This window comes from Episyrphus balteatus, chromosome 3, assembly GCF_945859705.1.
Source record: "Episyrphus balteatus chromosome 3, idEpiBalt1.1, whole genome shotgun sequence".
Classification (NCBI taxonomy): domain Eukaryota; kingdom Metazoa; phylum Arthropoda; class Insecta; order Diptera; family Syrphidae; genus Episyrphus; species Episyrphus balteatus.
This window is the reverse complement of record NC_079136.1, coordinates 78076070-78103513: the sequence shown is the minus strand read 5'-3', so window position 1 is coordinate 78103513 and position 27444 is coordinate 78076070. Positions and strand designations below refer to the sequence as shown.

Sequence of the window (27444 nt, the reverse complement as noted above, 5' to 3'; positions counted from 1 at the left end):
CAGTACGGATATAAACCCATGAAAGTGCTCCAAATAAGTACTTTAAAAGTACAAGTTTCAGTGCTTTTTCTGTAGGTAAAAAAGTACTGGAAAATGTACATCAGAACCACTTCCAGAAGTGCTTCGCTGATGCACTTTTGAAGTACATTTGTCTGTACTATTAATGGAGGGGAAATTTATTTCATCTTGCATGCAAGAAAGAGATGGCTGCTTCACGTATTCTTATATACAGAAAGTATATAACTGAGTTTTTTCCCGAGCTCCTATCTTTTTTCAGTGGAAAAGAAGTACTTCTTTTACGTACATATTTCACCGGTTTTTTCTGTAGTTCTGCGTTTGCTGGGTAGTACGCGCCTCACAGACTGATTATCAAAAGAAAATTCGAAAAAAGAGTCAAGACTCTTGAGGCTTCATGTAATAGCTGACATACATATTAAACAAAAATGTGAATAGGCCCTTAATAGCCTGTTTTTACTAGTAGAGTCATGAGATAATAGCCGTTTTTTATTATCCCACTTGATTCATAAAAAGTTAAAAAATGGAGCCCAAGCAAGGAGGCCAAAAGTGCATAAAAAAAATGTTCATCTATCGTTAAGTACGACGATAGACTGACTCAATACAATGGTGTAGTTGTGGCTGTAGCTTGTAGTACTGCCAAAATTTTACTGAGGGAAACAACAACAAAAGTTGGCAGCAGCTGATCAAAAAGTTGAGAATTATTCAACTTGCGCTAAAAGCTACAGCCACAGCTACACCCATTGACCTATTATATATGGACTGCCAGTTCCTCCTCGTTTCCATACAAAATTTTTGAAAACGTGGTTCAATCATTACTAGCGCCTGTGGAAGAAAGCGGTAAATAGAACTCAGTTAGCGTAGCGACATCTTCCGGCAGATCGCTTGAACTACCATTTTTGTGCATAGAAACTATGGCCATCTACATTTTGTTTGCTGTACAAATCAGTAGCATCTGTCTTTTTTGAAGTCTACTTTTTGACGTATTGGAAGAACGAAGAATTCTTTCAGTTTTCAGAAAAAAAGTATGTATTTTAAAATGTTTGTGCTAAGAAAAATGTGCAATGAATCATTATGGAAAAAGGTTTTTATTTAAATTCATTAATATTTGAAAGTTATTAAAAATTAGAATTAAATCGTTCAGCCCAAATAATTTTGTCCTTTTTGTTTTTTTTTTTCAGATGCAAATTTATCACCTATGGAATCGTGTTGGATGGAAGAAGGGCCAAATGCCCCGCAAACTAGACAGCTCCTGGATCTTTCCCAAAAATAATGACAACATACTTTTTTGCCAGACGATTGATGTCGATAATAGAGCCCACAGACTGTTTTAGGGTTGCTCTATCCAAAGATAAAGAGTTCCTAAGCACGATAAGGCACACAGGAGAGGGCAACATTTATAATGTTAGCGCATTGATTGACTGTCTTAAATCAGCCCAGAACTGTGTTCAAATGCTACGCCAAACTGCCGTGTTCCAACCAAAAGCTCTGTCGGTGAATTGTTTTGACAATGAATACGGACACTATCCAAGTAAATATCGGTTGCTCATTTGGGCTGCTCTCCTCGATGTACCCTGCAACAAGTCAAAATTTTCAGAAATAGTCAAAATGGGAACTCACTCAACAGCTGTTGCATTAAATGCCAGCCTAAAGTTGAAAGATTCAACAGCCAGGCGTTATCTCATAAAAATTTTCTCATGTCTTGGTCATTGGTCGAAGATCTTTGGCATAAGTGACTTTGTCCCGGAATTCATCTTTCCATTTGTGAAGATTTTCTCCAACAGTCTTACTGTTTGCTTTGAAATTATTGCTACAATTCTAACGAATCAATGCCAGTTGTGGTTTGAGTTTCATCCATTGGAGCCCCAAAACTATTTGGGAATGTGTGAAAATATCCTAAATCACTTTGATCCTCAGTTGGTGAAATTCTATTCCAAAACTCAAGTTACAGCGAAAGAATATGCTTGGTCGATTATATCAAATGGATTCTCTGAGATTCTAGATGAAGAGGCAATGGAAATCGAGTTGACATTAGCCGAAGAACACATCAAAGATCAGGACTTGGAATTAATTTCACATAAATATGAAATTGATGATATTTTAAGTGAAGCCGATTACCAACCAATGAGGAATAGTTTAGAAATACGATAAACAAAATCAATGACGGAAAGAAAAAACTTAAGAATGACTTAGAACTTGTAATTATTTATACCTATATAATTTCATGATTTTAAGTTTAACTATAAACTTTTTTTATTTGAAGATACTTCGAGATGATGTAAAAAGTCAAGTAGATGATGGAAAGTTATCGGCTCGTGGTTTAAGTGAAGTGGAATCTTCAATTAGAGATCTAGAACGAGAATTTCAATCTGCACTCAAATGCGAATCATAACGATGGCGCTCCTGATTTAAATATAATTTTTTTTTAACATGCATTTTTTATTTTATTTATATATCTTTTAAATTGTATATTTCAAAAAAATATTAGAATACAAAAACATATTTTTAAAACAAAGTCATACAAAATTTGAGCCCTTAATTAAATGCTTTAAAAATGATTGAAATATTCTAAAAATTGTAAGTTCCAATTTATTATATTAACTAACTTTTATTAAAAAAAATAAATAAATATTACAATAACATTTCAAGGTATACTTGATTCTCCTCCTTTTCTCTTTGTACCCCCAAGTGATTTGACTCCCGTCATTACTGGTACTTTAAAAGCTGCTTTTCGAACCTCAGCAACGGCATCTAGTAATTTTTTTGGTTCAGTTAGAAACCAAATCCAAAGCAACTGACCATTGTGCAACAAGGCATCATTGCTCTGAAACAAATTATTAATTTAAAGTTTATGGTCTAAACAAAATTAAAAAATGTACCATTTTTTCATGAATATTCTCCTGGAATTGAGAACGCAAATGCCGAAAATCAATTTCAAAATGTTTCTTATTCATTTTTGCATTGAAAATTGGTTTGAGTAAGTTTATTTGTTCGAACATGGCCAATTTAACAGGACTTTCATACACATAAGGCTTCAAGATGTTCTCAATTCGATTGCTAAAAATATCATTTTAAAGCTTATCATACAAAATACGAGTATTATTGAAAACTTACAGTTCATTGATTAAATCTAAAACAGACGTATAAGGTTTCTTATTTATCAATGCATTCAAAGCATATTTCAAAAGCCTTCCAAACTTTTCATATTCATACAAACAAGCTTTTGTACATTTTCATTGCATATTTAATTCATCCGAGTTACTAAATCGGTTACGATTTTTTTCCAAATCCAATTGTGTAGTTATCCATATGAGTTCGGCATTCGTAAGTGCATCGGATACAGTTTTTGTAAGCATTTTAACATTCTCAAGTCTCTTGTAGGCTCGGTTGAGTTTTTCTTTTGTATTTTCATAAAGAATAAGCTCCATTTGTTGCTGAGAACGTTGTTTCTGCATCATTTAGAATAGTTTTGTTAGTGCAATTAAAGTGATGATTGTTAATCATTTCTAATTCTCGAGTTTCTTTTCTGAAAATAAATTTGTTTAGAGACTAAATTTTTAAATACAAATTTTAAAATTATTACTTCATATCCGAAATACTGACAATGTGCATTTTAATGATGTCAAGATTATCAATCATCGAATGGGTGGCCCTCGATTTAGCTTTGTCTTTAATAAATTTTTCCATAAAACTTAGGTTTCTAAAAAAAATTTAAGATTATCTTATAGGTATTTATTTTTTTTTTAATTTTTTGATTTTAACTTATGTATACTCACAGCTTCCGAATAGTTTCTAGCTGAGAAGATATTTCTTGAATTTCTTGATGATTTTCTTCCAGTTCTACAAAATAATCGATGGGAATAAAATGTTTTACAATTAATGAATGAATTGGTGGATGAAGATTTTTTTAAGAGTAGGAATAAAACAATTTGCTTAATGTAGTCGGTGCAGGTTTTGTGATATAATTAGTAGAATTTTTTCGTCGATGAATCCAGGATCGGTTTTTTCATTTCGATACAGAAAATATTTTGAACTTCCCTATTTTTTAGAAATCTTCCACTAGACGACATTGTTCCGGAAAGAGGACGATGTGATTTACTTGGTTGAATAAACAAGGTGCTGTTCGCTATGAGCTCCCACGAATATTTAATTTAATTGGAAAAGAAGAAAGTCGCAGAATAGAATAAATCCATCCGAAATTTTAATTTTTTACAGCAACCAATGCTTTTCGAGTAAAAGCGAGAACATAAAGTGCAACCATAATCTAATAGAGGGAATGAATTTTGGATTTTTATAAGAGAATCTCAGAAATTATGACTTACCTATTTTTTCCGACGAGTTTCCTCTTAAAGTTCAACTTCAGAAAAATTCAACAAATTTCCAAGATTCTTGATTCTTCTTTAGTCTTTCACAGACATCAAAGCCCAAGACCTTTGATTTTGCTCACAGGGAGGTTAACGAAGAGAGCATTGATTTTTGACATAGGCAAGATTGTTTGTTTATTGGGCTTAGTCATGCCAGCTTCTAGTTTGGTAACAATTTTGTTATGACTTATGAGCTATGCCAGCTGAACATTCAAAGAAAGTTTCCTTTTTAACTGAAATTCAAGTAAAAAAATGAAAAATATTTAAAGGAGAATGCAAGTTAAAAAACATGATGTGGAGAAAACTATTTTGAAGTAGGTACTCTTCACATTCTGCACCATAGGTCTGCTGAGGGAATAATTATTGAATTTATTCTTCCTTCTTCTGGAATGCAAGGAAGTGAATTTATGGCTAGCAGTAAGGGCAATCGATTGTTTTTTTTTTCAAGGAGATTGTCCATTTTTGTCAAATGGTTTTCTGAAATGAAAGAATAGAATAAAAATTTAAATTATAAAACTTGGAATAAAATTGTGAAAAGAATATATTAATATATTTTTAATTTTTTGTTACCTTTTTATTCTTGGGAAACATAAAATTTTTGCAAACAATTAAATTGTTTTTTTTTTTTTTGACAAGCAAAAGTCACAAAACTAGGTGTCAAATTACTATTTCCCGCTACCCTACCAAGGGGCGCCACCATAGCTTGAACCTGGTCCTGGCAGTCCATATATAATAGGTCAATGGCTACACCATTGTATTCAGGGGGTTAGTTTTCTTTTTCAGCCTTTTCTGAAAGTAATGAATATTATTAATAAAAAGGATAAATATTTATAAACAAATAAATTTTTCCATTTACTTATTTAATAAATTGCCGCCAATATTATTAATTTTTCTCAACAGCTTGTTGACTTGACAAATGTTTTTTTTTTGCTGACAAATGACAGTACAAACCGTGCGTTTACATTTAACCGCGCGTTTATAGTTCAGTTTCCCAACTATAAAATTAACGTGGCGTTAACCCTTAACCTGACTATTAAATTGATTATTGGTATGGAGAAATATTTAACGCTCAGTTAAATATTTAACTGAGCTTTAAATTTGATTATTGGTAAGGCCCAATAAATCTAAATTTGAATTTGAATTTGAAAAGCAAGATCTCATCCCAACTAACATTTCAGCTTCGGTTAAGGTATTACAAAAGCTACATTTCAGCTTCTTTTAAGCCACTCTATAAGAATCTTAAACGAAGCTTTACCGAAGCTTTGAAATTTGACAGATAGTTTCGAAAAGGCTTATTATATAGCTCTTTAATACAGGTCTTATCGAAATTAAAAAAACAACTACAAAAACAAAAAAGAATTCTTTTTTAACCTCGTTTTAAATCATGAATTTTATTTTTTAATCTGATATTATATGCAACATTCCATTCATTCCATTTTTAGTATAGCCTGGTACGCTGCTCGCGCTAAAATTTAGCTGAGATAAAATTCCCATACAAGTTATCGATAACTTGTATGGGATCCATTTTATCTGGGCTAAAAATTTTCGATAATTTGTATGGGAGCTAAAATTTAGCGCGAGCAGCGTACCAGGCCTATATCTATTAATAATAATTTTAAAAGTATATAATTTTTTGAACACACCCAGGAATAACTTCGTATCTGCTTGGTGACAGTCCGCCACTCTACCCACTCGGACATCCTAGTATACTCATTAATGAAGTCAAAAACGTTATCAATTCAAATAGCAGAAATGTCAAAACAAAAAATGTCTGAGCTAAATTATTCAATGTCAAAAGCAAAAAGTGTCAGAGCTAGATTATTCAATATCTAAACCAAAAATCAAATACTAAACTTTGTAATTTCTGTAAAGCTTCTATAAATTAATTAAGCAGGCTTTTCTATAAACAAGCTTTTTTCGTTTAAGTTTCTTTAACAGTATTTAAACAACTTATTAGAAGTTGTTAAACAAGTTCAAACTTCTATAAGCAATTAAATTCTGAAGCAAGCTCACTACAAGCTGTATAAAAAGTAGTACCTGTGAGATCTCAATTTGTAGAAGCTGTTGTGCTAGTTGGGAGCGCTCATGTTAACAAAAAATACCATTGGGTATTATAGCAAAGTAAAAATAATAAAATTACAAATAAAGAAATTCAAGAAAAAACATCAGAAAATAAGTTTTAAAGCAAAAACAAAACAAATTTAATTTCGTTCAAGATTTCGTTAACGAAATTTTGTATGCAAAATTTCGTTTGGCATCAGCAGCGTACTAGACTTAAGCGAAAAACGAAAAACTTCTAAATGTAAACGTAATGTAATAAAAAGTTCTACTTTTCACACCAGCCACCAACGTCATTGAACAAAACTAATAACAAACATACCTAAACGTATTGTTGTCAAACATGGAGAAAAAAATATCATTTGGTTTTAGTAAAATTATAAAAAAATCAAATTTATTAATAAATAAAATAGAACCAAAAGATGATGAGAATAAAATTGAATTAATTAAATGTGTAGAAGGTCAAGCAATTCAACTTGTTAAGTAAGTAAATTTTAATACCAATATTATCACTAGATTTATGATCCTTTCATATACATTTTTTATCACATTTTTAGAAATAAAGAGGAAGAAGCTCCTTTAGTAATTCCATTAAAGGATGGTGGAAAGACATCTGCAGCACTATTAAGCTTACGAACTAGACAAGCTGTCTTAAATGGCGAAGAGGTTGTTTTAGATAACGAAAAAGAATCGGTTCAAGTTTTGCCGCCACAACCAAATGGAATCGATGAAGATATAGAAAAACGAGCTGCAAGAGAACTTCTAGCTGAGGTAAGCAAAGGAGATGATAATGAAGGTATTGGACCTTCATTAGTTCTGCCACTTAAAGCAGAAGATATACCATTAGATGGTGCTAAAGAATCCACAATTGACGACTATGAGTCGATTCCAATTACACAATTTGGCAAAGCGATGCTTCGTGGAATGGGTTGGAAAGATATACCCAAGAAAAAAGGAGCTCCCATTGAAGATGGTCCGACTTTAAGACCTAAAGGCATGGGTCTTGGTGCTGATAAAGCATTGAAGCCTAAAGCTTTGTTAATTCCTCCAGAAGCCAATGAAGTACTTGAGATCAAAAAAGGCGCTTGTGTTCGTGTCCTTGGGGGGAAGAACAAGGACTTGTATGGTCAAGTAGAAGGGTTAGATGACCATGCCGGTCGAGTTATAATTAAAATGGCATTGGGAGGAGCCAAAGAATCGTTTAACGAATTTATGGTACAACCAGTATCTAAAAAGGAATATTCTCAATACTCCAAATGCATAAGTAAGTATGAATTTCTATAGAGTTGGGGTCAAAATTCTGTATGTGCCAAAATTCGGATTCCAAAATTCTGTATTTTAAAATTCTGTAAATGATAAAAGAATAATTCTTTTGATAATGGAAAAAGTGCGCACTTTTTTTTCATTATCAAAACAATTTTTCTTTTATCATTTGCAGAATTTTGGAGTACAGATTTTTGGTATTTAGTACAGGAAAGTTAGTAAAAAAACAGGCATATTGTGGAACGAAATATAGGACGGCTGAATTTTTAAAATCTGAAAGAAGGGTATTAGAAAAGCTTAAGTCCTGGTTTTCGGGACGCCACCCCCCTGGCGAAATCCGCCATTTTGAAAAACGCGAATCGCTCTATATCCAAAACCGTGTGTCCTAGAGAAATGGTTATCAGGCCAAAGTTCTTGGAAATTTAATTATCCTTTTCTTTGTAGTACATTATTTTTCTGATCGGGCAATAGTTTTTAGGTTATGTTGTTTTAAATTTTATTTTTTCGATTTTTTTAATTTTTTATCGTTCCCGGTAATAGTAATATAATTTTTTGAACAGTAAAAGTTATAGACCATCAAATTTCCAATAGTTTGGTATATTTTTGAAAGTCATGCGATGTATGAGTCGAAAGTTATTGATCTGAAAACTGTAGTCTACGTACAGGAAAGTTAGTAAAAAAACAGGCATTTTGTGGAACGAAATATAGGGAAGCTGATTTTTTCAAATCTGAAAGAAGGGTATTAGAAAAGCTTAAGTCCTGGTTCTCGGGATGGAAATTTGATGTTCTACAACTTAAATGATGCTAAAAATTACGTTTTATCATAGAGACTGAGAAAAATTAAAAAAAAAAAACGAAAAAATAAAACAACATAACCTCAAAAGTGTTGACCACGCAGAACAAAAGTGAATGCAAAAGAAAAGATATTTATATTACTTTGGTTAAGTAACTTATTCTGTCAAGCCAATAGTTAAGTGGGTAGATATAGACCAATTCGCGTTTTTTAAAATGGTGGATTTCGCCATGGGGTTGGCTTCCCAAGAACCAGGACTTAAGCTTTTCTAGTACCCTTCTTACACATTTGAAAAAATCAGCCTCCCTATATTTCGTTCCACAAAATGCCTGTTTTTTTACTAACTTTCCTGTACTTAGACTATAGTTTTCAGATCAATAACTTTCGACTCATACATCGCATGACTTTCAAAAATATACCAAACTATTGGAAATTTGATGGTCTATAACTTTTACTGTTTAAAAAATTATGTTACTATAACCGTTAATGATAAAAACTTAAAAAAAAACGAAAAAATAAAATTTAAAACAACATAACCTAAAAACTATTGCCCGATCTGAAAAATAATGTACTACAAAGAAAAGGATAATTAAATTTCCAAGAACTTTGGCCTGATAACTATTTCTCTAGTACACATAGTTTTGGAGGTATAGAGATATTCGCGTTTTTCAAAATGGCGGATTTCGCCAGGGGGGTCGCGTCCCGAAAACCAGGACTTAAGCTTTTCTAATACCCCTCTTTCAGATTTGAAAAATTCAGCCGTCCTAAATTTCGTTCCACGAAAAAGTCTATCTTTCCTTAATTTTCTTTGCAGAAAATGCTTTGAAGTAAATTATCTCCCCAATCAATTTGCATATGGTTTACAGACATTGGATTGAATTTGAATGACATACCTTGAATACCAAAACACTAGTAATTTTTAGCCAAGAATCTTCATATATACATATTTCATCATTTTGTTTTTTGTTTTTTTATTTCTTTTTGTCTCTTTTTTTTGTAAGGTCTTTTAGGGCCATTTGCTGAAACGAAACTTAAATATTTATGTAGAATATAAACGCTTATTCCCTTATTTTGCCTCTACTTAAACTGTCACATAAGGTTTTATGTAGATTCATAAATACTTAAGCTAAGTTTTACCAAACGGCTCTTTAGTAGAGTAACTATAGGTCGTATCAAATCAAAAGTCCCATGGAAAATTGAGTAAAAATAAAAAAGACTCATTCGCTCACTGGAAGGAAGCATTTATAACGCAGCTAAACTTTTTCTAAAATTTCGATAAAATTATAAAGAACAGTTTTTGATATCCCCTTTTTTTAATTGATCCGTCTGTGATATTCGCTGGGTTAGCCTCAGAAAGCGGAGGCAAGTCTCCCGGGCTTGCATCGTTCCGTATCTTCGGAACTTTTCCAAAGGATTTTTGTGTGCTGATTCCGAACCCGAAGTCAATATTGGCCTAGCATGTCACGTTTTTTTTTTTTTAGATATTCCCGTAAATCTCGAAAACCTATATTTTTGCTGTTTTCGAAGCAATATTTTGGCGTAATGTAAACTTTTTTAACTAAACTCGCCACGGTTTATGTACGAACTTGTTTTTACTTGCGATATAGGTACTATATATCAAGTTATGCATTCGTACAAAAAAAAAAGTTGAGATAACATTTTTCCATGATATTACGATGGTAGAGAATGCCAAAAAAGTGGGTCCCGTATGTCTGTCAGTCTGTCTGTATAAGCAGCTACAGCCTAAACGGATGGATCGATTGACTTCAAACTTGGTATCTAGCATTTTTTGGAATTAATTTTTTTGGACCAAAAATAACGGTACTTGTCATAGACCGATTTTAGTAAAGTTGAAATAGCTAAAAAATGGCTCCAACGATTTTGTTTAAAAAAATCTAATGTAAGTTTTAAGACAAGGTCTATCTACTAATGAAATTTTGTTTTTGTGAAAATCATTATTAACGGTACCTGCCATAGAACCTTTTTTTTAAATCCGATATTCTCCGAAAGCGCTTATTTGATTTCAACGAAACTTTTTGTAAAAAAGCATTTATATAATTTTAATATAAGTCAAAAATAAAATTTCAAAAAAAATTATTTTTGGATTTAAAAAAAAAATTTTTTAATTTTTTTTGAAAAAACAAATTTTCGAAAACGGGATGTTGTATTTTTTTAAATTTTGTTTTTAGATGTTAATTAGTGTTTTTTTACAAAATGGCATACCAATTTTATTTTAAAACTTTTTTTCCAAAAAAATTATTTTTTAAAAAACGGCTCTACTCTAACGATTTTGCCGCATATTTGTTTTAGAGGGCAATTTGATTTCAGATTTTGTTTTATTATTTTAAAAAACGAATTTTATGTTTTTTTACCTTTATACTACCTACCCAAATTTCTATATAAAAAGTCTTAAAAATTTAAGCAACTTGAACTCTAAGAGGAATTTCGTGCGACCAAGTCGTGCATTTTATTTTCTTTCAAATTCAATTTCAATCTTCCCAATATCTCATATCTTATCCAAAATATCTAAATTTAAGTTAAGTAGGTTTGACATATCTTACCATAAGGAAACTGATCTTTAAAAATTCATATTTCTTTTTCCCAAGAACAAAAGTATACTTTTCTAATAGATTTTAATATGCTGATTTTGAATCCGAAATCAAAAAATTTCGATCAGCTCCCGTTTTTGAGATATAGTAATTTTTTTGAGATTAACTAAACAAAAACTTGATTTTGTGATTCTCTAACGCGTGTATCTCAAAATCCTGACGTGCTAGATTTTTTTTTCGGATTCGAACTCAGCACATCAAAAACCGTAAGAAAAGTATACTTTTGTTCCTAGGAGAAACAAATCTAAAGCTTTAGAAGGCAATGTATCGAATGGTTTATCACAGATAAGATATTTCTAAATAGAAAAATAGTATATAAAATTACAAAACACGTATAAATTTGTTTGAATGTATTTTGTTATAGTTCTCTTTACATATTTGACTTATGTATATTTAAAGTTAATTACCTACGTATGAAAAAAAAGATCATCAATATCGGAGCTGTTTGGCCGGGTTCCCTAATATTGCCATTTTTTGAGCTTTAGTTTCTCCACTACTTATGCCCGTCGTACACTTAGCGTTCAACGCACTCAACGCGAATTTAACAAATTAATTATAAAAAAACGACGCCACTATACGTATACTTTTTAATTAATTCGTTTAGTAGCGATCTCCAACTGTCTAAAACTCTTTGTTTGAATATAATTGAAAGCACCATCAATTAGAATTTAAGGTTTTAAATTTGCGTTGAATGCGTTGAACGCTAGGTGTACGACGGGCATTATACACTGTTATACTTAATTTGTTAATTGAACAGAAATAACAAATTGTTCAATAGGCAAGATAAAAATGTATAGGTTTGGAATATACAGAATTCTAAAAAGCAGAATAATGAATTTGCAGAATTTTGAACACAGAATTTTGGATTTATAGAATTTTGAAATACAAAATAATAGAAAAGCAGAATAATGTTACACAGAATTATGTTCATACAGCATTTTTTATTCAGATACAGAATTTTGGTCATACAGAATTTGGGAATACAGAATAATGACTCGTTCCCATTCCAAAATTAACACATTTATGATGATTATATTGTCCATTTCCAGACTCAACCAAGTACGATGAATACAAACGAATGGAAAACGAACATGGTCAAATTGTACATAAAAAAGAAAGCATAAAAAAAGAAGATACACAATCAGATGAACGTCACTATTCGAATGCCAAGAGCAATGAAAGAATCGATAATCGATCGCAAGAAAATGAAGGTAGAAAACGTCGAACTTCTAGAGAACGAATATCTGAGCGTCGTTCTAGATCTCGCGACAGACATCATGATGAAGAATATTCAAGAAGTAGTACAAGTCATAAAAAATATAACAACCGCCGAACACCTAGCAGACATAGAAGCCAATCTAATGATTCACAAAGTTCCAGTGAATCTTCTTCCCATCGTCGAAATAAACATAAGAAAAAATCTTCAAAGTCAAAGAAATCCAAAAGTAGTAAGGACAAGAGACGCGAAAGACGATATTCAACAGACGGATCATCGGTGGACGAACGAAGACATAAGAAAAAGACAAAAAAGAGTAAACGTGAACGATCTCGTTCAAGGTCGAAAGGTAGAAGATAATTTATTATTAAGAACTTGTTACTTAGTGCGAGATTAAAATTGAGAATTTCCTAAAAAAAATCAAAGTTGTTTGATTTTTTTTGATAATAAGCTTGATACTTTTCTAATCGCGCCTTTAAGCAAATGTTAGTACATACTACCACCTAAGGACTTCCTTGCATGTATTGTTATAGCTGCTCATTTTGCTAAACGATTCGACTAAAAATTTCTATGTACAAGGACATGATTAATTTAATTTTCTCCAAAGTATTCTTTAAAATGTTCATTCTCTTGAACAATTTGAATTTCACTATTTTACAAAAGAAAAGAAAAATCGAAACTCATATCTAAAAAAATTTTCATGGATATTTTTTTTAAGGACAGATATGATTTTTTTTTGTCGTTGTTTTTCCAAGCATATCTTATTATTCGGGCTATATCTTGAGCCGGTACCTTAACCTCTTAATCTCTTGTTTTTATGCAATCGAATTTTAATCACGTGATTTATTGTGTAAAAATAATGATGTACAAAATACAATAACTAGGCCCAAATTATTCACACTCCATTTAAATTGAATCGGTCAAAAAATATAAAATTTTGAAAACAACGTATGAGAAAAAATTCTTCACCTTAAAATTGTCTACAACTCTACTATACTTTTTTCTGTGTTACAAAAGAAAATTCAAGACTTGCATTTTACTATTTTTAAGTTTCTACATTTGGCACAAGAGTGCTATTTTTTCACAGAAAAGTATTAATAACTTTTGTATTTATAGCGATACAGAAAAAAATTGTATAGCAACGTTGTAGAGAATTTTAAGGTGAGCAATTTTGATAAAAGTGCTCAAAACTAAACAATTTTTTTTTTAACTTTTTTGGCTTGTAACTTTTTTAATATTCAGAATATCGAAAAAGTGTTCTTAACATAAAAGACGCGAAATTCAATTGTCTACGTTTTTTGTATTACACAATTTTATCTAGGAGTAAAGATATTTAATAAGAACTAAAATCCCAGATGGCCGCAAAGGTTGAATTTCACAAGTGCGAAAAATCAGGTTTATGATATTCAGCCAATTTTCTATCGAATCAGCAAACTAAATTGGGGGTGGTACAAACTGCTGGGTCACCCATATATGAACATCATAAGTGCACCGTACTATAATGCAAAAGCAGAGAGCATTTCTGAATTCAGTGATGCAAATGCATTAATGCGTTAATGAATTCAGCCATAACTCCACTTCTGCAATTCCAAACTGTTCATCAAAAAATACAACTTTAAAATGATTTTTTGTTTAAAACATTTATTTATGAACTTTATTTTATTAAAAACTGTACATATAATACAAAACCTTTTATTGCATTATTTTATTTTTATCTTTTTACATCTGTTTTTGTTTATTATTTTTTTTTTCAACAGAAAGAAAAAAATAATAAAGTACACCAAACATCATCATGTTTTTATTCCACCAAGTACTTAATTAAGATAAAAAAAGAAAAAGCATTAGAAAAAAAGAAAAAAACGCATAAATATTTCATAAAAACTTAGATGGTGCCTTCATGAAGTTAAAACGAAAAAATAAAAAAGGCAAAAATTGAAAAGGCCAATATTTCGACGACAAAAAAAAAAGAAAAAAACAACTCCATTATTACTAAGTTTGATAACTTAAATTTTACGTTTAAAAAAAACATTAAGTTTTTTCTTCTTTTTCTTTGTTATATCGTTCAAGTTCTTTAAGAAATTGAGCCTTCGGCTTCATAATATTGGGACGATCTCCTCGGCAATTCGGGCAATACCATTTGCCCTTTGGTTTCGATACCAAAGATACACATGAAAAATGGAACCACTCAATTGGGCACAAGTCATTGTCGCAGAGTATCATTTCTCCAAAAGAAATCTGTAATTATAATAAAAAATTCATTACAAAAAGCAATAAAAAGAGAGTAAAAGATAAGAGTGTTACATGTTACATATATGTTTAGCAGGCTAAATGTACAATTTATTTTATTTACGAAAGAATAAAATAAATGAGATATCGAAGAAGAAATTAACAACTTATACCGCACAAAGCCTAAAAATTTATGGATTACCAAAAATTCATAAAGATGGTATTCCTCTAAGGCTTATTTGCCCATTAACTAATGAATCTCCCTTGTTATGTGTTGTCCAAGTATTTAGTTAAAATTCTTTCAAAATTAACAGATAATTCAAAATTCTACAAAAATTTCATCGAGAAAATTGGAACTATAAATTTAGAAGAAGATGATATTTTAGTATCATTTGATGTTAAATCATTATTCACAAATATTCCTGTTAAAATGGCACTTGATTTTATTGAGAAAAAATGGAATATCCTTCAGCAAAACACAAATATTGAAAAAGAAAATTTTCTCAAAATTTTGAGTTTCTATATAATAACTATTTAGAATTCTATAAAACAAATATAAACAAGAAGAAGGAGTTCCTATGGAAAGTCCTTTATCCCCAATTTTTTTGGAAGAATTATTAGAAGAAGTTTTTGAAAAACTGCCTAATAAACTTAAATTATTAGTTTAATATGTTGATGATTAATTCGCTATAATTATAATTAATCAAGTTGATTTAAAACCTAATACTTTAAATTTATATCATACAAATATTTAATTTACAACCGAAATTGAACAAAATGGCAAGTTACCATATTTAGATGTTCTTTTTATAAAAAACGGAAATCATTTTATTTTCGAGTGGTGCAAAAAACCAAAGATATAATTCACGCGGCAGTTAATTGTATAAATCGAGTTTTAAGTAAAAGTGACTCAATTTTTTTTTTTTTTTCAAAAAAATATCAAAATTATCGAAGAAACTCTTTTGGCAAACTCTTTTACAATTGAAATTACTAAGACTTTAATTGGACAATATAACAATACTCGAAGGACTCTTTCACAACGCTGATAATGCTCAACAAATTACATATAGGAGTGCCATCTATGTACCATATCTTGCCAATCGACTATTGACTGCAACGATCCGAGATAAAGAAAAGACAAGGATAGCATTAAAATCATCAAATACGCTAAGAACAAATATTTTTACAAAACTTAAATATAAAACTATAAAAAAACAAGAAAAATCAGATATATAGTTTACCAAATAAATTGTCTTGGTGGAGGAGATGAATGGACTAATTGCGATATATAGCCATCGAGCTAAATGTAAAACATTTTAAATACTTGTTTTTTGATAAAATTAATATTAGGTCTGTTTAATAATTAAAAACTAGAACAGAACAGATCAGAACAGCACAAATACGTGAAAACTTTCATAACAAAAAAGATCAGGTTCATGATTTACATTTTTGACTGTTGCTCATCAGTTTTGAAATTTTAAATTAAAAAAAAATTTTTTATTGATTAGCATTTTTGTTGAAATTTTTTTTCTTCATAATTAAAAGATTCTAAAGAAATTCCCTTTTTTTAATTTTCATATTTATGTCTAAATTAAACAAATCAGCTGCTGCTTCACACTTTTCACTCATTTGTTCTACCTAAAAAGTAGGAGCAGGAAAACAGTGTGGGGCAAGGTTTTTCTTCATGAAACACAAAAAACCTGTACTTTTCGGATCTTTTCTGTGCGGATCAGACTCATTAAACAGATTTATTAATTTTGAATTTGTTTTATTTAAATTTTTTCAAACTTTCAATCAAATATACTCTTTTGATATTATGTAAGTATTTTGTGATGTAAATTTATAACTAGGGATAGGAATATGATTTTCATGCACTTAAAATCGAAAAATATGCTCTTAAAAATAAAAAATATACACTTAAAATATGAACATGTTTTTATAAAATATCAATATTTCTTTAAAATTATAGAAACATTTTGTGATACTTCTATGAAAATTTATATCCGAAACCATTTCCGCGTTCAAAGATGTAACTTTTTGGAATTATTGAGGTTTGCTTTAAAAAAATATAAATATAAAATTGGCCGTGTAAAATTTTTGACACTATTGAGGTGAATACAAAATTTTCAGCTGTTAAAAACTTAATGGGCTCTTTGACCTAGTTAAATTTAGGTTAAATTTTTTTTTGCAGATGGTTTTGTTTTTTTTTTTTTTATTAAAAGGAGTATCATGGCAGAAAAGAGTCAGAGAAAAATATTAAACATACAGCCATACAGCTGAAATTTTTTTATTCACCTCAATAGTGTGAAAAACGATTAAAAAGTGCATTATCGGTTATAATTAATATTATTTATTTTTTAAAGTACTATCAAAATTTTAAACTGTTTAGTAAATTGCTAAAGCCATTTAGTATGTTACTAAGTTAAAAATCCGTATGCTTTTTAGCTTAGTAACTTACTAAAAGGGCTTTAGCATTTTACTAAATTGTTTAAAATTTTGCGACAGCGAAATTTGGTGTCTGCCCCATGCGATCTGTAAAATTCTGAAGTAAATTTCGATATTTGACAATAATGGCTTATCCAAACTAATTTAGAGAATTTACTCAAATTTCCGTTCAAAAATGACGTTGCTTAAATATTTAGTCCCTAATATTTCCTGAACGTGCGCAATGTTGGAGTTAATTTTTGTATGAGTTTGGACAACGTTGGTTTGTCAGTTTTTCACAGTATTTGCTAACATTTTTTACTTTTTTTCCAATTGACGTTCAGTCAACACATTTTTGAAAAAATGTGTACGAAAAACATTTATTTTAAGAATATGCCAAAATATGCAAATAAATGCAAAATATGCATTTAGGGTAAAATATGCAAAAATATGCACTAACGTCATTTTAAAGGAAATCTCCTGATTTGTATATTATAATTCGGTGTCATGCTTCTAAGGTGTTCCTAACAAAATATGCATTTGCACGGAAATTTGATCTAACAAATTTAATTGTAAACAAAATTTGAATAAAGACATGAAGAAGGGGATAAACATCCCCAAAACATCGTGTAAGAAAAAAGAATACATTTGTACCTTAAGCCTGCTAAACATATAACATATATTGAAAGGACACTAAGAAATAATTAAGTATTAAAAGTCTTACCTGATCACAAAGACAATAAGTTGGTTCATCTGGATCAATTGGATCGGGTGGTGGTGTTTCCTCACGATTATCTCGTGCATTCGACTGAGAACTACTCTGCCCGCGAGCTTTGCGCTTCTTCTTTTTGCTATTACTTGAGTTATTCCCGCCTCCTTGTGCTCCCCCTCCACCACCACTCCCACCAATATTCTGACCAGTCGACTTCTTCTGTGAAGCTGAAGCCGACGAAGAAGATGACTGCCCTGTGCCACTGGGTTTATGTCCACTTATACCACCACCTTCATTGGCAGAATTCGATTCATTGCCACCCAATTCCATGGCACTGCTGCTATTATTATTTTCATTTCGTGGTCTTCGTGATCGTTTATTTGAACGAGAATCATTGGAATTGTTTAGATTGCTTACACCAACACCGTGATTGGTGATAGGGCGTTCGGGTGCTTGCAAGGAAGATGTGGGAGTATTGCTTCCAGACCCTTGGCCACCAGCAGCGATCGAACTGCTTATTATAGCAGCAGTAAACTGGCCTTCGTTTTTGTTTGCAGAAGGAATAGTGGCTTGAAGGGGAACGGGACTTACTGTGCGTGTTATCTTTTGTGGAAGATCGTGCAAAAGTTGTTCTTCCTTGCCGTAGTCGAGGTTCTTTTGATCAGAGTCGAGTTGTCGAGTTTTTTGGTCAATTAACTCTTGAAGTTGATTTACAATTTGCATTTTTTCATCGCCCAATTCTTGGGCGGAAATGAGACTTTGTTGCATCCGTGCCATAGCTCTTGCCCTACGATTGGTTGAATTTTCCGATGACGCTGAAAAACTTTTCCATTGCTCGTAGTAATAATCAACATCTCGGAGGTGGCCTAAAAAAATTCATGGTTATAGTTTAAATTTGGTATAAAAATTGTAACAAATTAGAATGTAATATTACTTCGATATTGCACATCGATATCACGAATTCGTGATAAGTGTCTTTGAACGTCGTCAGGAAGATTCTCTACAGAATCAATGTAGTTATCAACATACGTTGCAGAGAATATTGCTTCGGAGGCTACGGGATTTATCATTTTTTCTGTATAAAGCAATTCACTCTTGAAGAATTGAAGGCGATTTGGTTTTTCTCATTGGAAAATAATACACAAATTGTTTGTTTTAATAGAAAATACTTTTTTTTTTATTATTTTTGTACCGTGAAGATGCTTTGATTTTTATTTATATGCTTGTGGGACTTGGATGGATATAATGGAAATTAATGGATTGGTTGTACCCAGAAATTTTGGTTTATGGTAAAATGTAGTAGATTTGTGGGGTTTTTCGATGACAGTGGATAGAGATGGGTAAACTTTTTGTGAGAATTTACATTGGACGATTTTGTCGATCACGATTTATTCTTTGTGCATGGCTACACGGTGATTTTCAATCGCCTCGCCAACGATTTTAGCCCCGTTCCTTAGGAGGTTGTAGTTTACTGATGTGTAGATAATCTATTAGAACTAGAACTACTCACGCTGTTCTGTCGAGTAGTGCGTTCCATTGAAAATCGCTAGTAAGCTACTAGTACCCTTCAAGCAAACAAGTCCGACATCAGTCCGAATCCGCTCCGCCTCACCCAAGTAACAATTTAGCTTTCATAAGGGTCAATGCAAGCTATTTTTTGACTTGTTTAAGAAAAAGGACTAGTCTTATGCAAATCATTTTGGCGCACATTACCGAATTTCCCCAAGACCTTCCTCCACAGGCAATCCACAAGCTAATAGCTTGTGACGAACAGCGTAAAACGACCTTATGCAGGCCTTTTTACAAAACAATGAAACATTTTAGGGAAACTATAGCTTCGCTAAGGAAACTATCATTTGCATTGGATGTTATAATAAGGCCTTATGGAGGTTGTTATAAGATGTTGAATTTATGAATAAAAAAACAAGATTTTGTTGATTTTTTTTTCTTTTAATTTTTTTCTATTTTGTTTTTTTCTTCTGTCAATGCTTTCCCTGTTGTTCTGAAATGAGAAGAATTTATTTTAATTGAAAAAGAACAAATTTTTTTTTGTTATTTCACAAATGGCCCCGCCAGGAATCGATCCCACGTACCTCTGCATACCAAGCCAGCACCTTACCAGTAGACCATACTCGAATATTAAAGATGAGTGGCAAAAAGTTAGCTAATTGAAACCTCACATATAAATGCAATGTTTTTTTCTAAAGTGTTACAAACATTGCATATCTGCAGGATAAAAGCTTTGCATACTTATTGGTGAAAAACATTGCATACTTAAGAGATGAAAACATTGCATACTTACAAGAACCTCTTGGAACAGGTCTTATGAAAGCCTTCTGTCACTTGAAAATAGAAGGCTTCTTTAAAACGGTTCAAACAGGTCTTATGAAGGTCTTTTTTAACTTATATTTACAAGGCTTCTTCTAAACACTTCCAGATGGCCTTAAGGAGACCTCCTTTGTTTCCAAAATGGATGATTTGCGTAAGTAAGCCTTAAACTAAACTTATACAAACTATAGCTTGCCGAATCGAAGAAAATAGACCTTATGCAAGTAAAATTGTTACTTGGGCAGGCGGAGCTGAGTCCGACCGAAACGGGTCCGAAGGTGGCTCAAATAAGTATGGAAATTATAATCACCGCGGAGACGATTTTATATGTATTGGTTTTTTCACCACGATTTCTCCTTCAACTTTGTGTTCATACACAAAAAGTTGCAAGTGTGTGAGTGCAACCCCGTTTTTCTCGGTCGGAGCGTCTTTTCTGAACTCCGTTTTCTTGCTTGAAGGGTAGTACTTTGCCACCTCCCAAAGGAACAGGGCTTTTGTTGGCAAGAGGTATGCTCACAAAGGGACATAGAGGAAGGAATACCTATAGAGCCGACTCGTACCCCCATTGCCTAAAACACACGCAAATTTAATTTCAGATAATTGGTATACATCTCTCTTATTTTTCTCTTGTTTTCCTATCTGTGAATACGTGTAAAAGGTATAATGCGTTTAATACCTTTCTTTCACCAGTAGATCCCAAGTAACAATTTAGCTTTCATAAGGGTCAATGCAAGCTATTTTTTGACTTGTTTAAGAAGAAGGACAAATCTTATGCAAATCATTTTGGCGCACATATTACCGAATTTCCCCAAGACCTTCCTCCACAGGCAATCCACAAGCTAATAGCTTGTGACGAACAGCGTAAAACGACCTTATGCAGGCCTTTTTACAAAACAATGAAACATTTAAGGGAAACTATAGCTTCGCTAAGGAAACTATCATTTGCATTGGATGTTATAATAAGGCCTTATGGAGGTTGTTATAAGATGTTGAATTTATGAATAAAAAAAAAGATTTTATTGATTTTTTTTTTCTTTTAATTTTTTCTATTTTGTTTTTTCTTCTTTTTTGGCCATGTCAATGCTTTTTTATTTTAATCATCACCCGAACCCTGCCTCCTCTTGCAAGTGACGTGTATTTTTGCGCTCCATATAAAGTTATTTATTTTGTTTATTCTCGTGTTAATTAATTAATTTATTGATTCTTTTACTTATTCTAATTAAAAGTACTGTTAAATTTGACTAAGTGTTAACTAAAATACAAGTGGTCTTTTAATAATTAACTTTTACAAATCCACATTTTCATTCTGTGTTTTGACAACCTCCATCCAGTGCTTCTTTTTTTTTTTTGTATTGAGTGGAAATAAAACTAATAACTATCTGTTTCATTTCTCTGGTTTGTGATATTTTGCTATTGCATACTTCAGTGATTTGTATAAAATATTCTAACAAATACTTTATATTGCATACTTTTGAAAATACATACCATACTTTTGAAAATACATAGCATACTTTCGGGCTATTTGTGCTTTTATTATATAACTTTGAAAATCACACAGGGCCGTAGCTTAAATTGTTCCCCAATTAAAAAAAAAAAAATAAAAAAAAATATTATTTAAATTATTAATAGTGGTCATAATGTCTGTATGCGAGAAATGTTCTGAAATCTGCGACTTTATGATTGATTCAATTATGTGCCATGGTAACTGCCATAAAACATTCCACGTTAAGTGTATAGGCGCACCTTCTAGTTCAATTAAACTCTTTAACAAATCGAAACCGTTTTATTTTTTCTGCGTTAATTGTGACCCTTTTGCCCAATCTAACATTATTCGTGACATTCTTTCTAACTCAAAGATGATAGATAGACTGCAAAACCAACTGCTCTATTTAAACGATAAAATTGAAAATATATCAAATATACCAATCTTAAAGCGTCAACATACAAGAAGTGCATCTAAATCTCAAAATGCCCCTGTCGAAAATAAATCCAATAAACGCAAAAGTGAAGACCTAGATTTGACGTTACCAATCCCTTCGAAGAAACAATCAACCAACTCGCCCCTTGAATCTTCTCTATCCTCAGATTCTTCTAATCAATGCTCCGCTACACCTCCCACCCTACACGTAAATCCCTCTCAACTTCCAGCCCCACCTATCCCACCAGAATTAAACCCAAATTCATCTGAACAATCTGCAGCTTCAACTTCCAATCTTGATCAGCTCTCTGTTTCATCGATCCAGCCTGCATCAACTCTACCTCCACTTGAACAGCCTCCAGCTTCTACAATAACTCTGCTTCCCTCCGACCAATCTACAAATTCAACGTCAAACCCTGTTCAACTTCCCGTTTCTTCGACCAAACCTTCATCAACGTCACCTACAGCTGCATCAAACATTCCTCCCGCCAACCCATTCCGTAGTTTGCTCCCGCACATTGTGGATAACTTAGCATCACCTATTGACTATGGATTAAAAATAGTTGAAGGACAAAAAACCCTTTTCATTTCGAAACTTGATCCCTCTACAAATGCTCTCGATGTAAAAAACTACATTAAAACGAAAATCGGGACGCTACGTTTAACGCTCGTCGAGAAAATGATTCATCGTAACTTTGCAAAATATTCTTCGTTCAAGATCAAAGTTCCAGACTCAATATTCTATCTTCTTAACTCATCATCGTTTTGGCCAGAAGGAATTATTTTTCATGAATTTCAAAAGAGAACGCTGCCAATTAATCATCACCATTTTCAACAACACCTGACAACGCCATACCTGAAACAGAGCAGCTTCAAAAGGTATTAATCTACTACCAAAATGTTAACGGACTTCGGACTAAGACCAATAAGGTCTACAAGAATATAAACAACATTCCTCACGATATACTTATCCTCACCGAAACTTGGCTAAACTCATCTTTTATGGATACAGAAATTTTTGACTCCAGCTTTCAAATCTACCGTCGTGATCGTCACTATGATCCTTCCGCTACCGTTGGTGGTGGTTTGTTAATAGCTGTTCGTAACCATTTCCTCTGTAGTCTTGTCGATAATTTTTTGGATTCGGATCTTGAAGTTCTGTGTGTGAAAATAAAAATCCTGTCTGGTTACATATATGTGGTTGCCTGTTATATCCCACCCTCTTCGAACAATGACGTCTATAATAAACTTTTTGACTACTTGGAGACTATTCATGAACAAATTGATGAAGCAGATGAATTATTAATAATCGGAGATTTTAATCTACCTCACCTAAAATGGGCAAAATCCAATCACTGTGATGCCTTTCTACCTGTCGACGCTTCCAACAACAACGAGTTTCTCGTTATCGACGGAATGGCTTCTTTTGGCCTTGATCAATTAAATGGAGTGAGTAACCAATTTGGCAAAACTTTGGACCTTATCTATTTCTCTCATGTCTCCAACTCTGATGCTGCAGTTTTATTGAGTGACACAAAACTTGTAGAAGAAGATCGCCATCATCCTGCATTATCTATTTCTATGAGCTTAAGTATCTATCATTCATCTAATATTTGTAAGGATCAGCATGAATTCAATTTTAAAAAATGTAATTTTACTCTACTTTTTAATTTACTCAATGACATTAACTGGGATTCTGTTTTCTTTAATGTTAATTTTGACGAAATGATTGTACATTTTTATGAAATATTATTTTTTTGCTTTTTAGAAACAGTCCCTCTACGCAAAAAACGTGTATTTAATAGCAGCCCGCCATGGTTCGATCTACATATAAAAAAGCTTAAAAACAAAAGAAACAAGGCTTGGATAAAATTCAATCTATCACAAACTGATGAAAACCGTAATAGTTACATTCATTTAAGGGATGAATTTATAAGCTACTCTAACTTTCTCTATACAAGCTTTATATCTAAAACAGAAAATGAACTTAAATCTAATCCACGTAACTTCTGGAATTATGTTAATTGTAAAAGAAAATCTGACGGTTACCCAGCACATATGACTTATAATAATTCTACTAGCCATTCCCCAGAGGTTATATCCAACATGTTCGCCGAATTCTTCCAGGGTGCTTTTGAAAATGACTCTACAAATGACTCAAATATAACTTATTCATTTGATGAATTCTCACATCTTAACTCGATTAATTTTGCAATTTCTGAAGCAACTATTCTTGACTATATCGAAAAGTTAGACGAGTGTTTCAGTCCCGGCCCTGATGGCTTGCCGTCTTTTATTTTGAAAAAATGTGCAATATATATGTCTTACCCGTTGTTTGTGCTTTTCAATACGTCAATTAGTAATTCTACGTTTCCCGCTATATGGAAAAATGCATATCTTACTCCCATTCATAAGAAAGGTCCAAAAAAATTAGTGACAAACTACAGACCTATTGCCAAGCTTTCTGTCATCCCTAAACTGTTCGAATCCATTGTCTGTGATATTCTGTCATTTCATTGTACCTCTGTTATATGTGAAAACCAACATGGCTTTGTCAAAAAGAAATCTACGGTCACAAATTTACTACAGTTTACAACGTTCTGCTTAGATGCCTTTGAAAAGTATAAGCAAGTAGATTGTGTTTTTACTGATTTCAGTAAAGCTTTCGACAAACTTAATCATGAAATATTACTTAAGAAACTATGCACCATTGGACTTAACGATCGCTTTATTTTATGGATTTCTTCGTATCTCAAAAATAGATTATATAGTGTTGTATTTAGAAATGAATGTTCCCAATGGTTTAAAGTTAATTCGGGTGTACCTCAAGGTAGTCACCTTGGTCCTTTATTGTTTGTCTTATTTATTAATGATCTTCCTTCTGTTTTAAGTAACTCTATGTCTTTAATTTATGCCGATGACGTGAAAATATTTCGAAAAATTGACTCAGTAGCTGACTGTGAACTTCTACAAGAAGATCTTCAAAAATTCTGGGAATGGTGCAATACTAATCGTCTGTCTTTAAATATTGACAAGTGTAAAATAATGCGTTTTACACGCAAACACAATGTCCTGTCATATACTTATTTGTTGAACACGTCTCAATTATGTAGTCTTTCAAGTTTCTCTGACCTCGGTGTGGTGTTGGATTCAAAACTTTCATTCACTAACCATTACAATTATATTATAAAAAAAGCTAATCAGATGCTTGGTTTCATTAAAAGATTTGCTCGTGACTTTCGTGATCCTTATGTGCTTAAAATTCTGTATGTTTCATTTGTTAGGTCTATTCTGGAATACGGTTGTATTGTATGGGCCCCATATTACGCGGTTCATGTCAACAGAATAGAATGTGTTCAAAGAAGATTTATGAGATTTTGTTTACGTTTTCTTCCCTGGTCTAGTAGGATTGATTTGCCACCTTATTCACATAGACTTCAACTAATAAATCTTCCATCTCTTTTAAGTCATCGAGAGTACTTGCAATTCTGTTTTATGGTGGGAATTGTTGGCGGAACAGTTACGGCTTCATCGATTCTGTGTAGATTGAGTTTTAGTGTTAGTCGTTCTAGCTTAAGAAGGCAAATGCCTCTTTGTAATATTTTTAGTAGATCTAATTATGGGGCCAATAGTCCTCTCAATATTTTGATAAATATCTTCAATAAAAACTATTTCTTAATTCAATCAATAAATGTTAATGTAAAATCGCAAAATTTTAAGAATATGTTCTCCATCCATTACAATTAAATTTATAAAAAAGATTTAAGTATTTATAAGTATATTTAATGTACATAATGTTATAGAATAAGAGATTGCTGCGTTAGTATTTAACGTGTTGAATAAATTATTAAAATTATTAAAGCCTGGTACGCTGCTCGCGCTAAATTTTAGCTCCCATACAAATTATCGAACATTTTTAGCCGAGATAAAATGGATCCTATACAAGTTATCGATAACTTGTATGGGAATTTTATCTCGGCTAAAATTTAGCGCGAGCAGCGTACCAGGCTTAATTGAAAAAGAACACATTTTTTTTTTTTACACATAGCCCCGCCAGGAATCGATCCCACGTACCTCTGCATACCAAGCCAGCACCTTACCAGTAGACCATACTCGAATATTAAAGATGAGTGGCAAAAAGGGAGCTAATTGAAACCTCACATAAAAATGCAATGTTTTTTTCTAAAGCCTGGTACGCTGCTCGCGCTAAATTTTAGCCAAGATAAAATTCCCATACAAGTTATCGATAATTTGTATGGGACTCATTTTAGCTCGGCTAAAATTTTTCGATAAATTGTATGGGAGCTAAAATTTAGCGCGAGCAGCGTACCAGGCTTAAAGTGTTACAAACATTGCATATCTGCAGGATAAAAGCTTTGCATACTTATTGGTGAAAAACAATGCATACTTGAGAGATGAAAACATTGCATACTTACAAGAACCTCTTGGAACAGGTCTTATGAAAGCCTTCTGTCACTTGAAAATAGAAGGCTTCTTTAAAACGGTTCAAACAGGTCCTATGACCCAACTAGCACAACCCAAGTAACAATTTTACTTGCATAAGGTCCATTTTCTTCGATTCGGCAAGCTATAGTTTGTATAAGTTTAGTTTAAGGCTTACTTACGCAAATCATCCATTTTGGAAACAAAGGGGGTCTCCTTAAGGCTATCTAGAAGTGTTTAGAAGAAGCCTTGTAAATATAAGTTAAAGAAGACCTTCATAAGACCTGTTTGAACCGTTTTAAAGAAGCGTTCTATTTTCAAGTGACAGAAGGCTTTCATAAGACCTGTTCCAAGAGTTTCTTGTAAGTATGCAATGTTTTCATCTCTCAAGTATGCAATGTTTTTCACCAATAAGTATGCAAAGCTTTTATCCTGCAGATATGCAATGTTTGTAACACTTTAGAAAAAAACATTGCATTTTTATGTGAGGTTTCAATTAGCTCCATTTTTGCCACTCATCTTTAATATTCGAGTATGGTCTACTGGTAAGTTGCTGGCTTGGTATGCAGAGGTACGTGGGATCGATTCTTGGCGGGGCCATTTGTGAAATAAAAAAAATGTGTTCTTTTTCAATTAAAATAAAATTCTTCCCATTTCAGAACGACAGGAAAAGCATTGACATGGCCAAAAAAGAAGAAAAAACAAAATAGAAAAAAATTAAAAGAAAAAAAAAATCAATAAAATCTTTTTTTTTTATTCATAAATTCAACATCTTATAACAACCTCCATAAGGCCTTATTATAACATCCAATGCAAATGATAGTTTCCTTAGCGAAGCTATAGTTTCCCTAAAATGTTTCATTGTTTTGTAAAAAGGCCTGCATAAGGTCGTTTTACGCTGTTCGTCACAAGCTATTAGCTTGTGGATTGCCTGTGGAGGAAGGTCTTGGGGAAATTCGGTAATTTGCGCCAAAATGACTTGCATAAGACTTGTCCTTCTTCTTAGACAAGTCAAAAAATAGCTTGCATTGACCCTTATGAAAGCTAAATTGTTACTTGGGAACGGCTTCTATAA

At 32.1% G+C, this 27444-nt stretch overlaps 3 protein-coding genes and 1 long non-coding RNA gene across 7 annotated transcripts; 2 read left to right on the top strand and 2 right to left on the bottom strand.

The window, feature by feature from the left end:
- The first annotated feature begins 804 nt into the window (after positions 1–804).
- On the top strand, positions 805–2393 carry LOC129914239 (TBC1 domain family member 31-like). Of its 2 annotated transcripts, none has more exons than XM_055993398.1 (3): positions 805–1040; positions 1197–2213; positions 2279–2393. In XM_055993398.1, exon 2 carries the CDS (start codon positions 1288–1290, stop codon positions 2164–2166), a length of 879 nt encoding a protein of 292 aa, XP_055849373.1. In that variant the 5' UTR covers positions 805–1040; positions 1197–1287; the 3' UTR covers positions 2167–2213; positions 2279–2393. The 2 variants fall into 2 exon arrangements, with proteins under 2 accessions (XP_055849373.1, XP_055849372.1); XM_055993397.1 differs by having other exon boundaries at positions 806–1099.
- Positions 2394–2717: 324 nt separating this feature from the next.
- On the bottom strand, positions 2718–5046 carry LOC129914254 (uncharacterized). 3 transcript variants are annotated; one of them, XR_008772152.1, is made up of 8 exons: positions 4950–5046; positions 4702–4856; positions 4338–4612; positions 3792–4279; positions 3599–3715; positions 3130–3541; positions 2895–3072; positions 2718–2839 (listed from the first exon to the last, which is right to left on the bottom strand). It is a non-coding gene; the product is annotated as an uncharacterized LOC129914254 (long non-coding RNA). The 3 variants fall into 3 exon arrangements; XR_008772153.1 differs by having other exon boundaries at positions 4718–4856; XR_008772151.1 differs by having other exon boundaries at positions 4338–4856.
- A 1698-nt stretch (positions 5047–6744) lies between these two features.
- Positions 6745–12722, top strand: LOC129914233 (G-patch domain and KOW motifs-containing protein). The gene is made up of 3 exons (XM_055993382.1): positions 6745–6920; positions 6995–7701; positions 12152–12722. The coding sequence occupies exons 1-3, from the start codon at positions 6781–6783 to the stop codon at positions 12676–12678; spliced, it is 1374 nt and encodes a 457-aa protein (XP_055849357.1). The 5' UTR covers positions 6745–6780; the 3' UTR covers positions 12679–12722.
- A 1493-nt stretch (positions 12723–14215) lies between these two features.
- Positions 14216–18912, bottom strand: LOC129914235 (inhibitor of growth protein 1). Its single transcript, XM_055993385.1, has 3 exons — positions 18615–18912; positions 17693–18546; positions 14216–14553 (listed from the first exon to the last, which is right to left on the bottom strand). The coding sequence occupies exons 1-3, from the start codon at positions 18748–18750 to the stop codon at positions 14347–14349; spliced, it is 1197 nt and encodes a 398-aa protein (XP_055849360.1). The 5' UTR covers positions 18751–18912; the 3' UTR covers positions 14216–14346.
- Between the last annotated feature and the right edge of the window lie 8532 nt (positions 18913–27444).

Coding starts and splice junctions, on each gene's coding strand:
- LOC129914239 (XM_055993398.1), top strand. CDS start 1,288: ATGACAACATACTTTTTTGCCAGACGATTGATGTCGATAATAGAGCCC.
- LOC129914233 (XM_055993382.1), top strand. CDS start 6,781: ATGGAGAAAAAAATATCATTTGGTTTTAGTAAAATTATAAAAAAATCA. Junction 6,921..6,994: donor CAAGCAATTCAACTTGTTAA/GTAAGTAAATTT, acceptor TCACATTTTTAG/AAATAAAGAGGAAGAAGCTC. Junction 7,702..12,151: donor TCAATACTCCAAATGCATAA/GTAAGTATGAAT, acceptor GTCCATTTCCAG/ACTCAACCAAGTACGATGAA.
- LOC129914235 (XM_055993385.1), bottom strand. CDS start 18,750: ATGATAAATCCCGTAGCCTCCGAAGCAATATTCTCTGCAACGTATGTT. Junction 18,547..18,614: donor TATCGATGTGCAATATCGAA/GTAATATTACAT, acceptor GAATTTTTTTAG/GCCACCTCCGAGATGTTGAT. Junction 14,554..17,692: donor CTTATTGTCTTTGTGATCAG/GTAAGACTTTTA, acceptor TTATAATTACAG/ATTTCTTTTGGAGAAATGAT.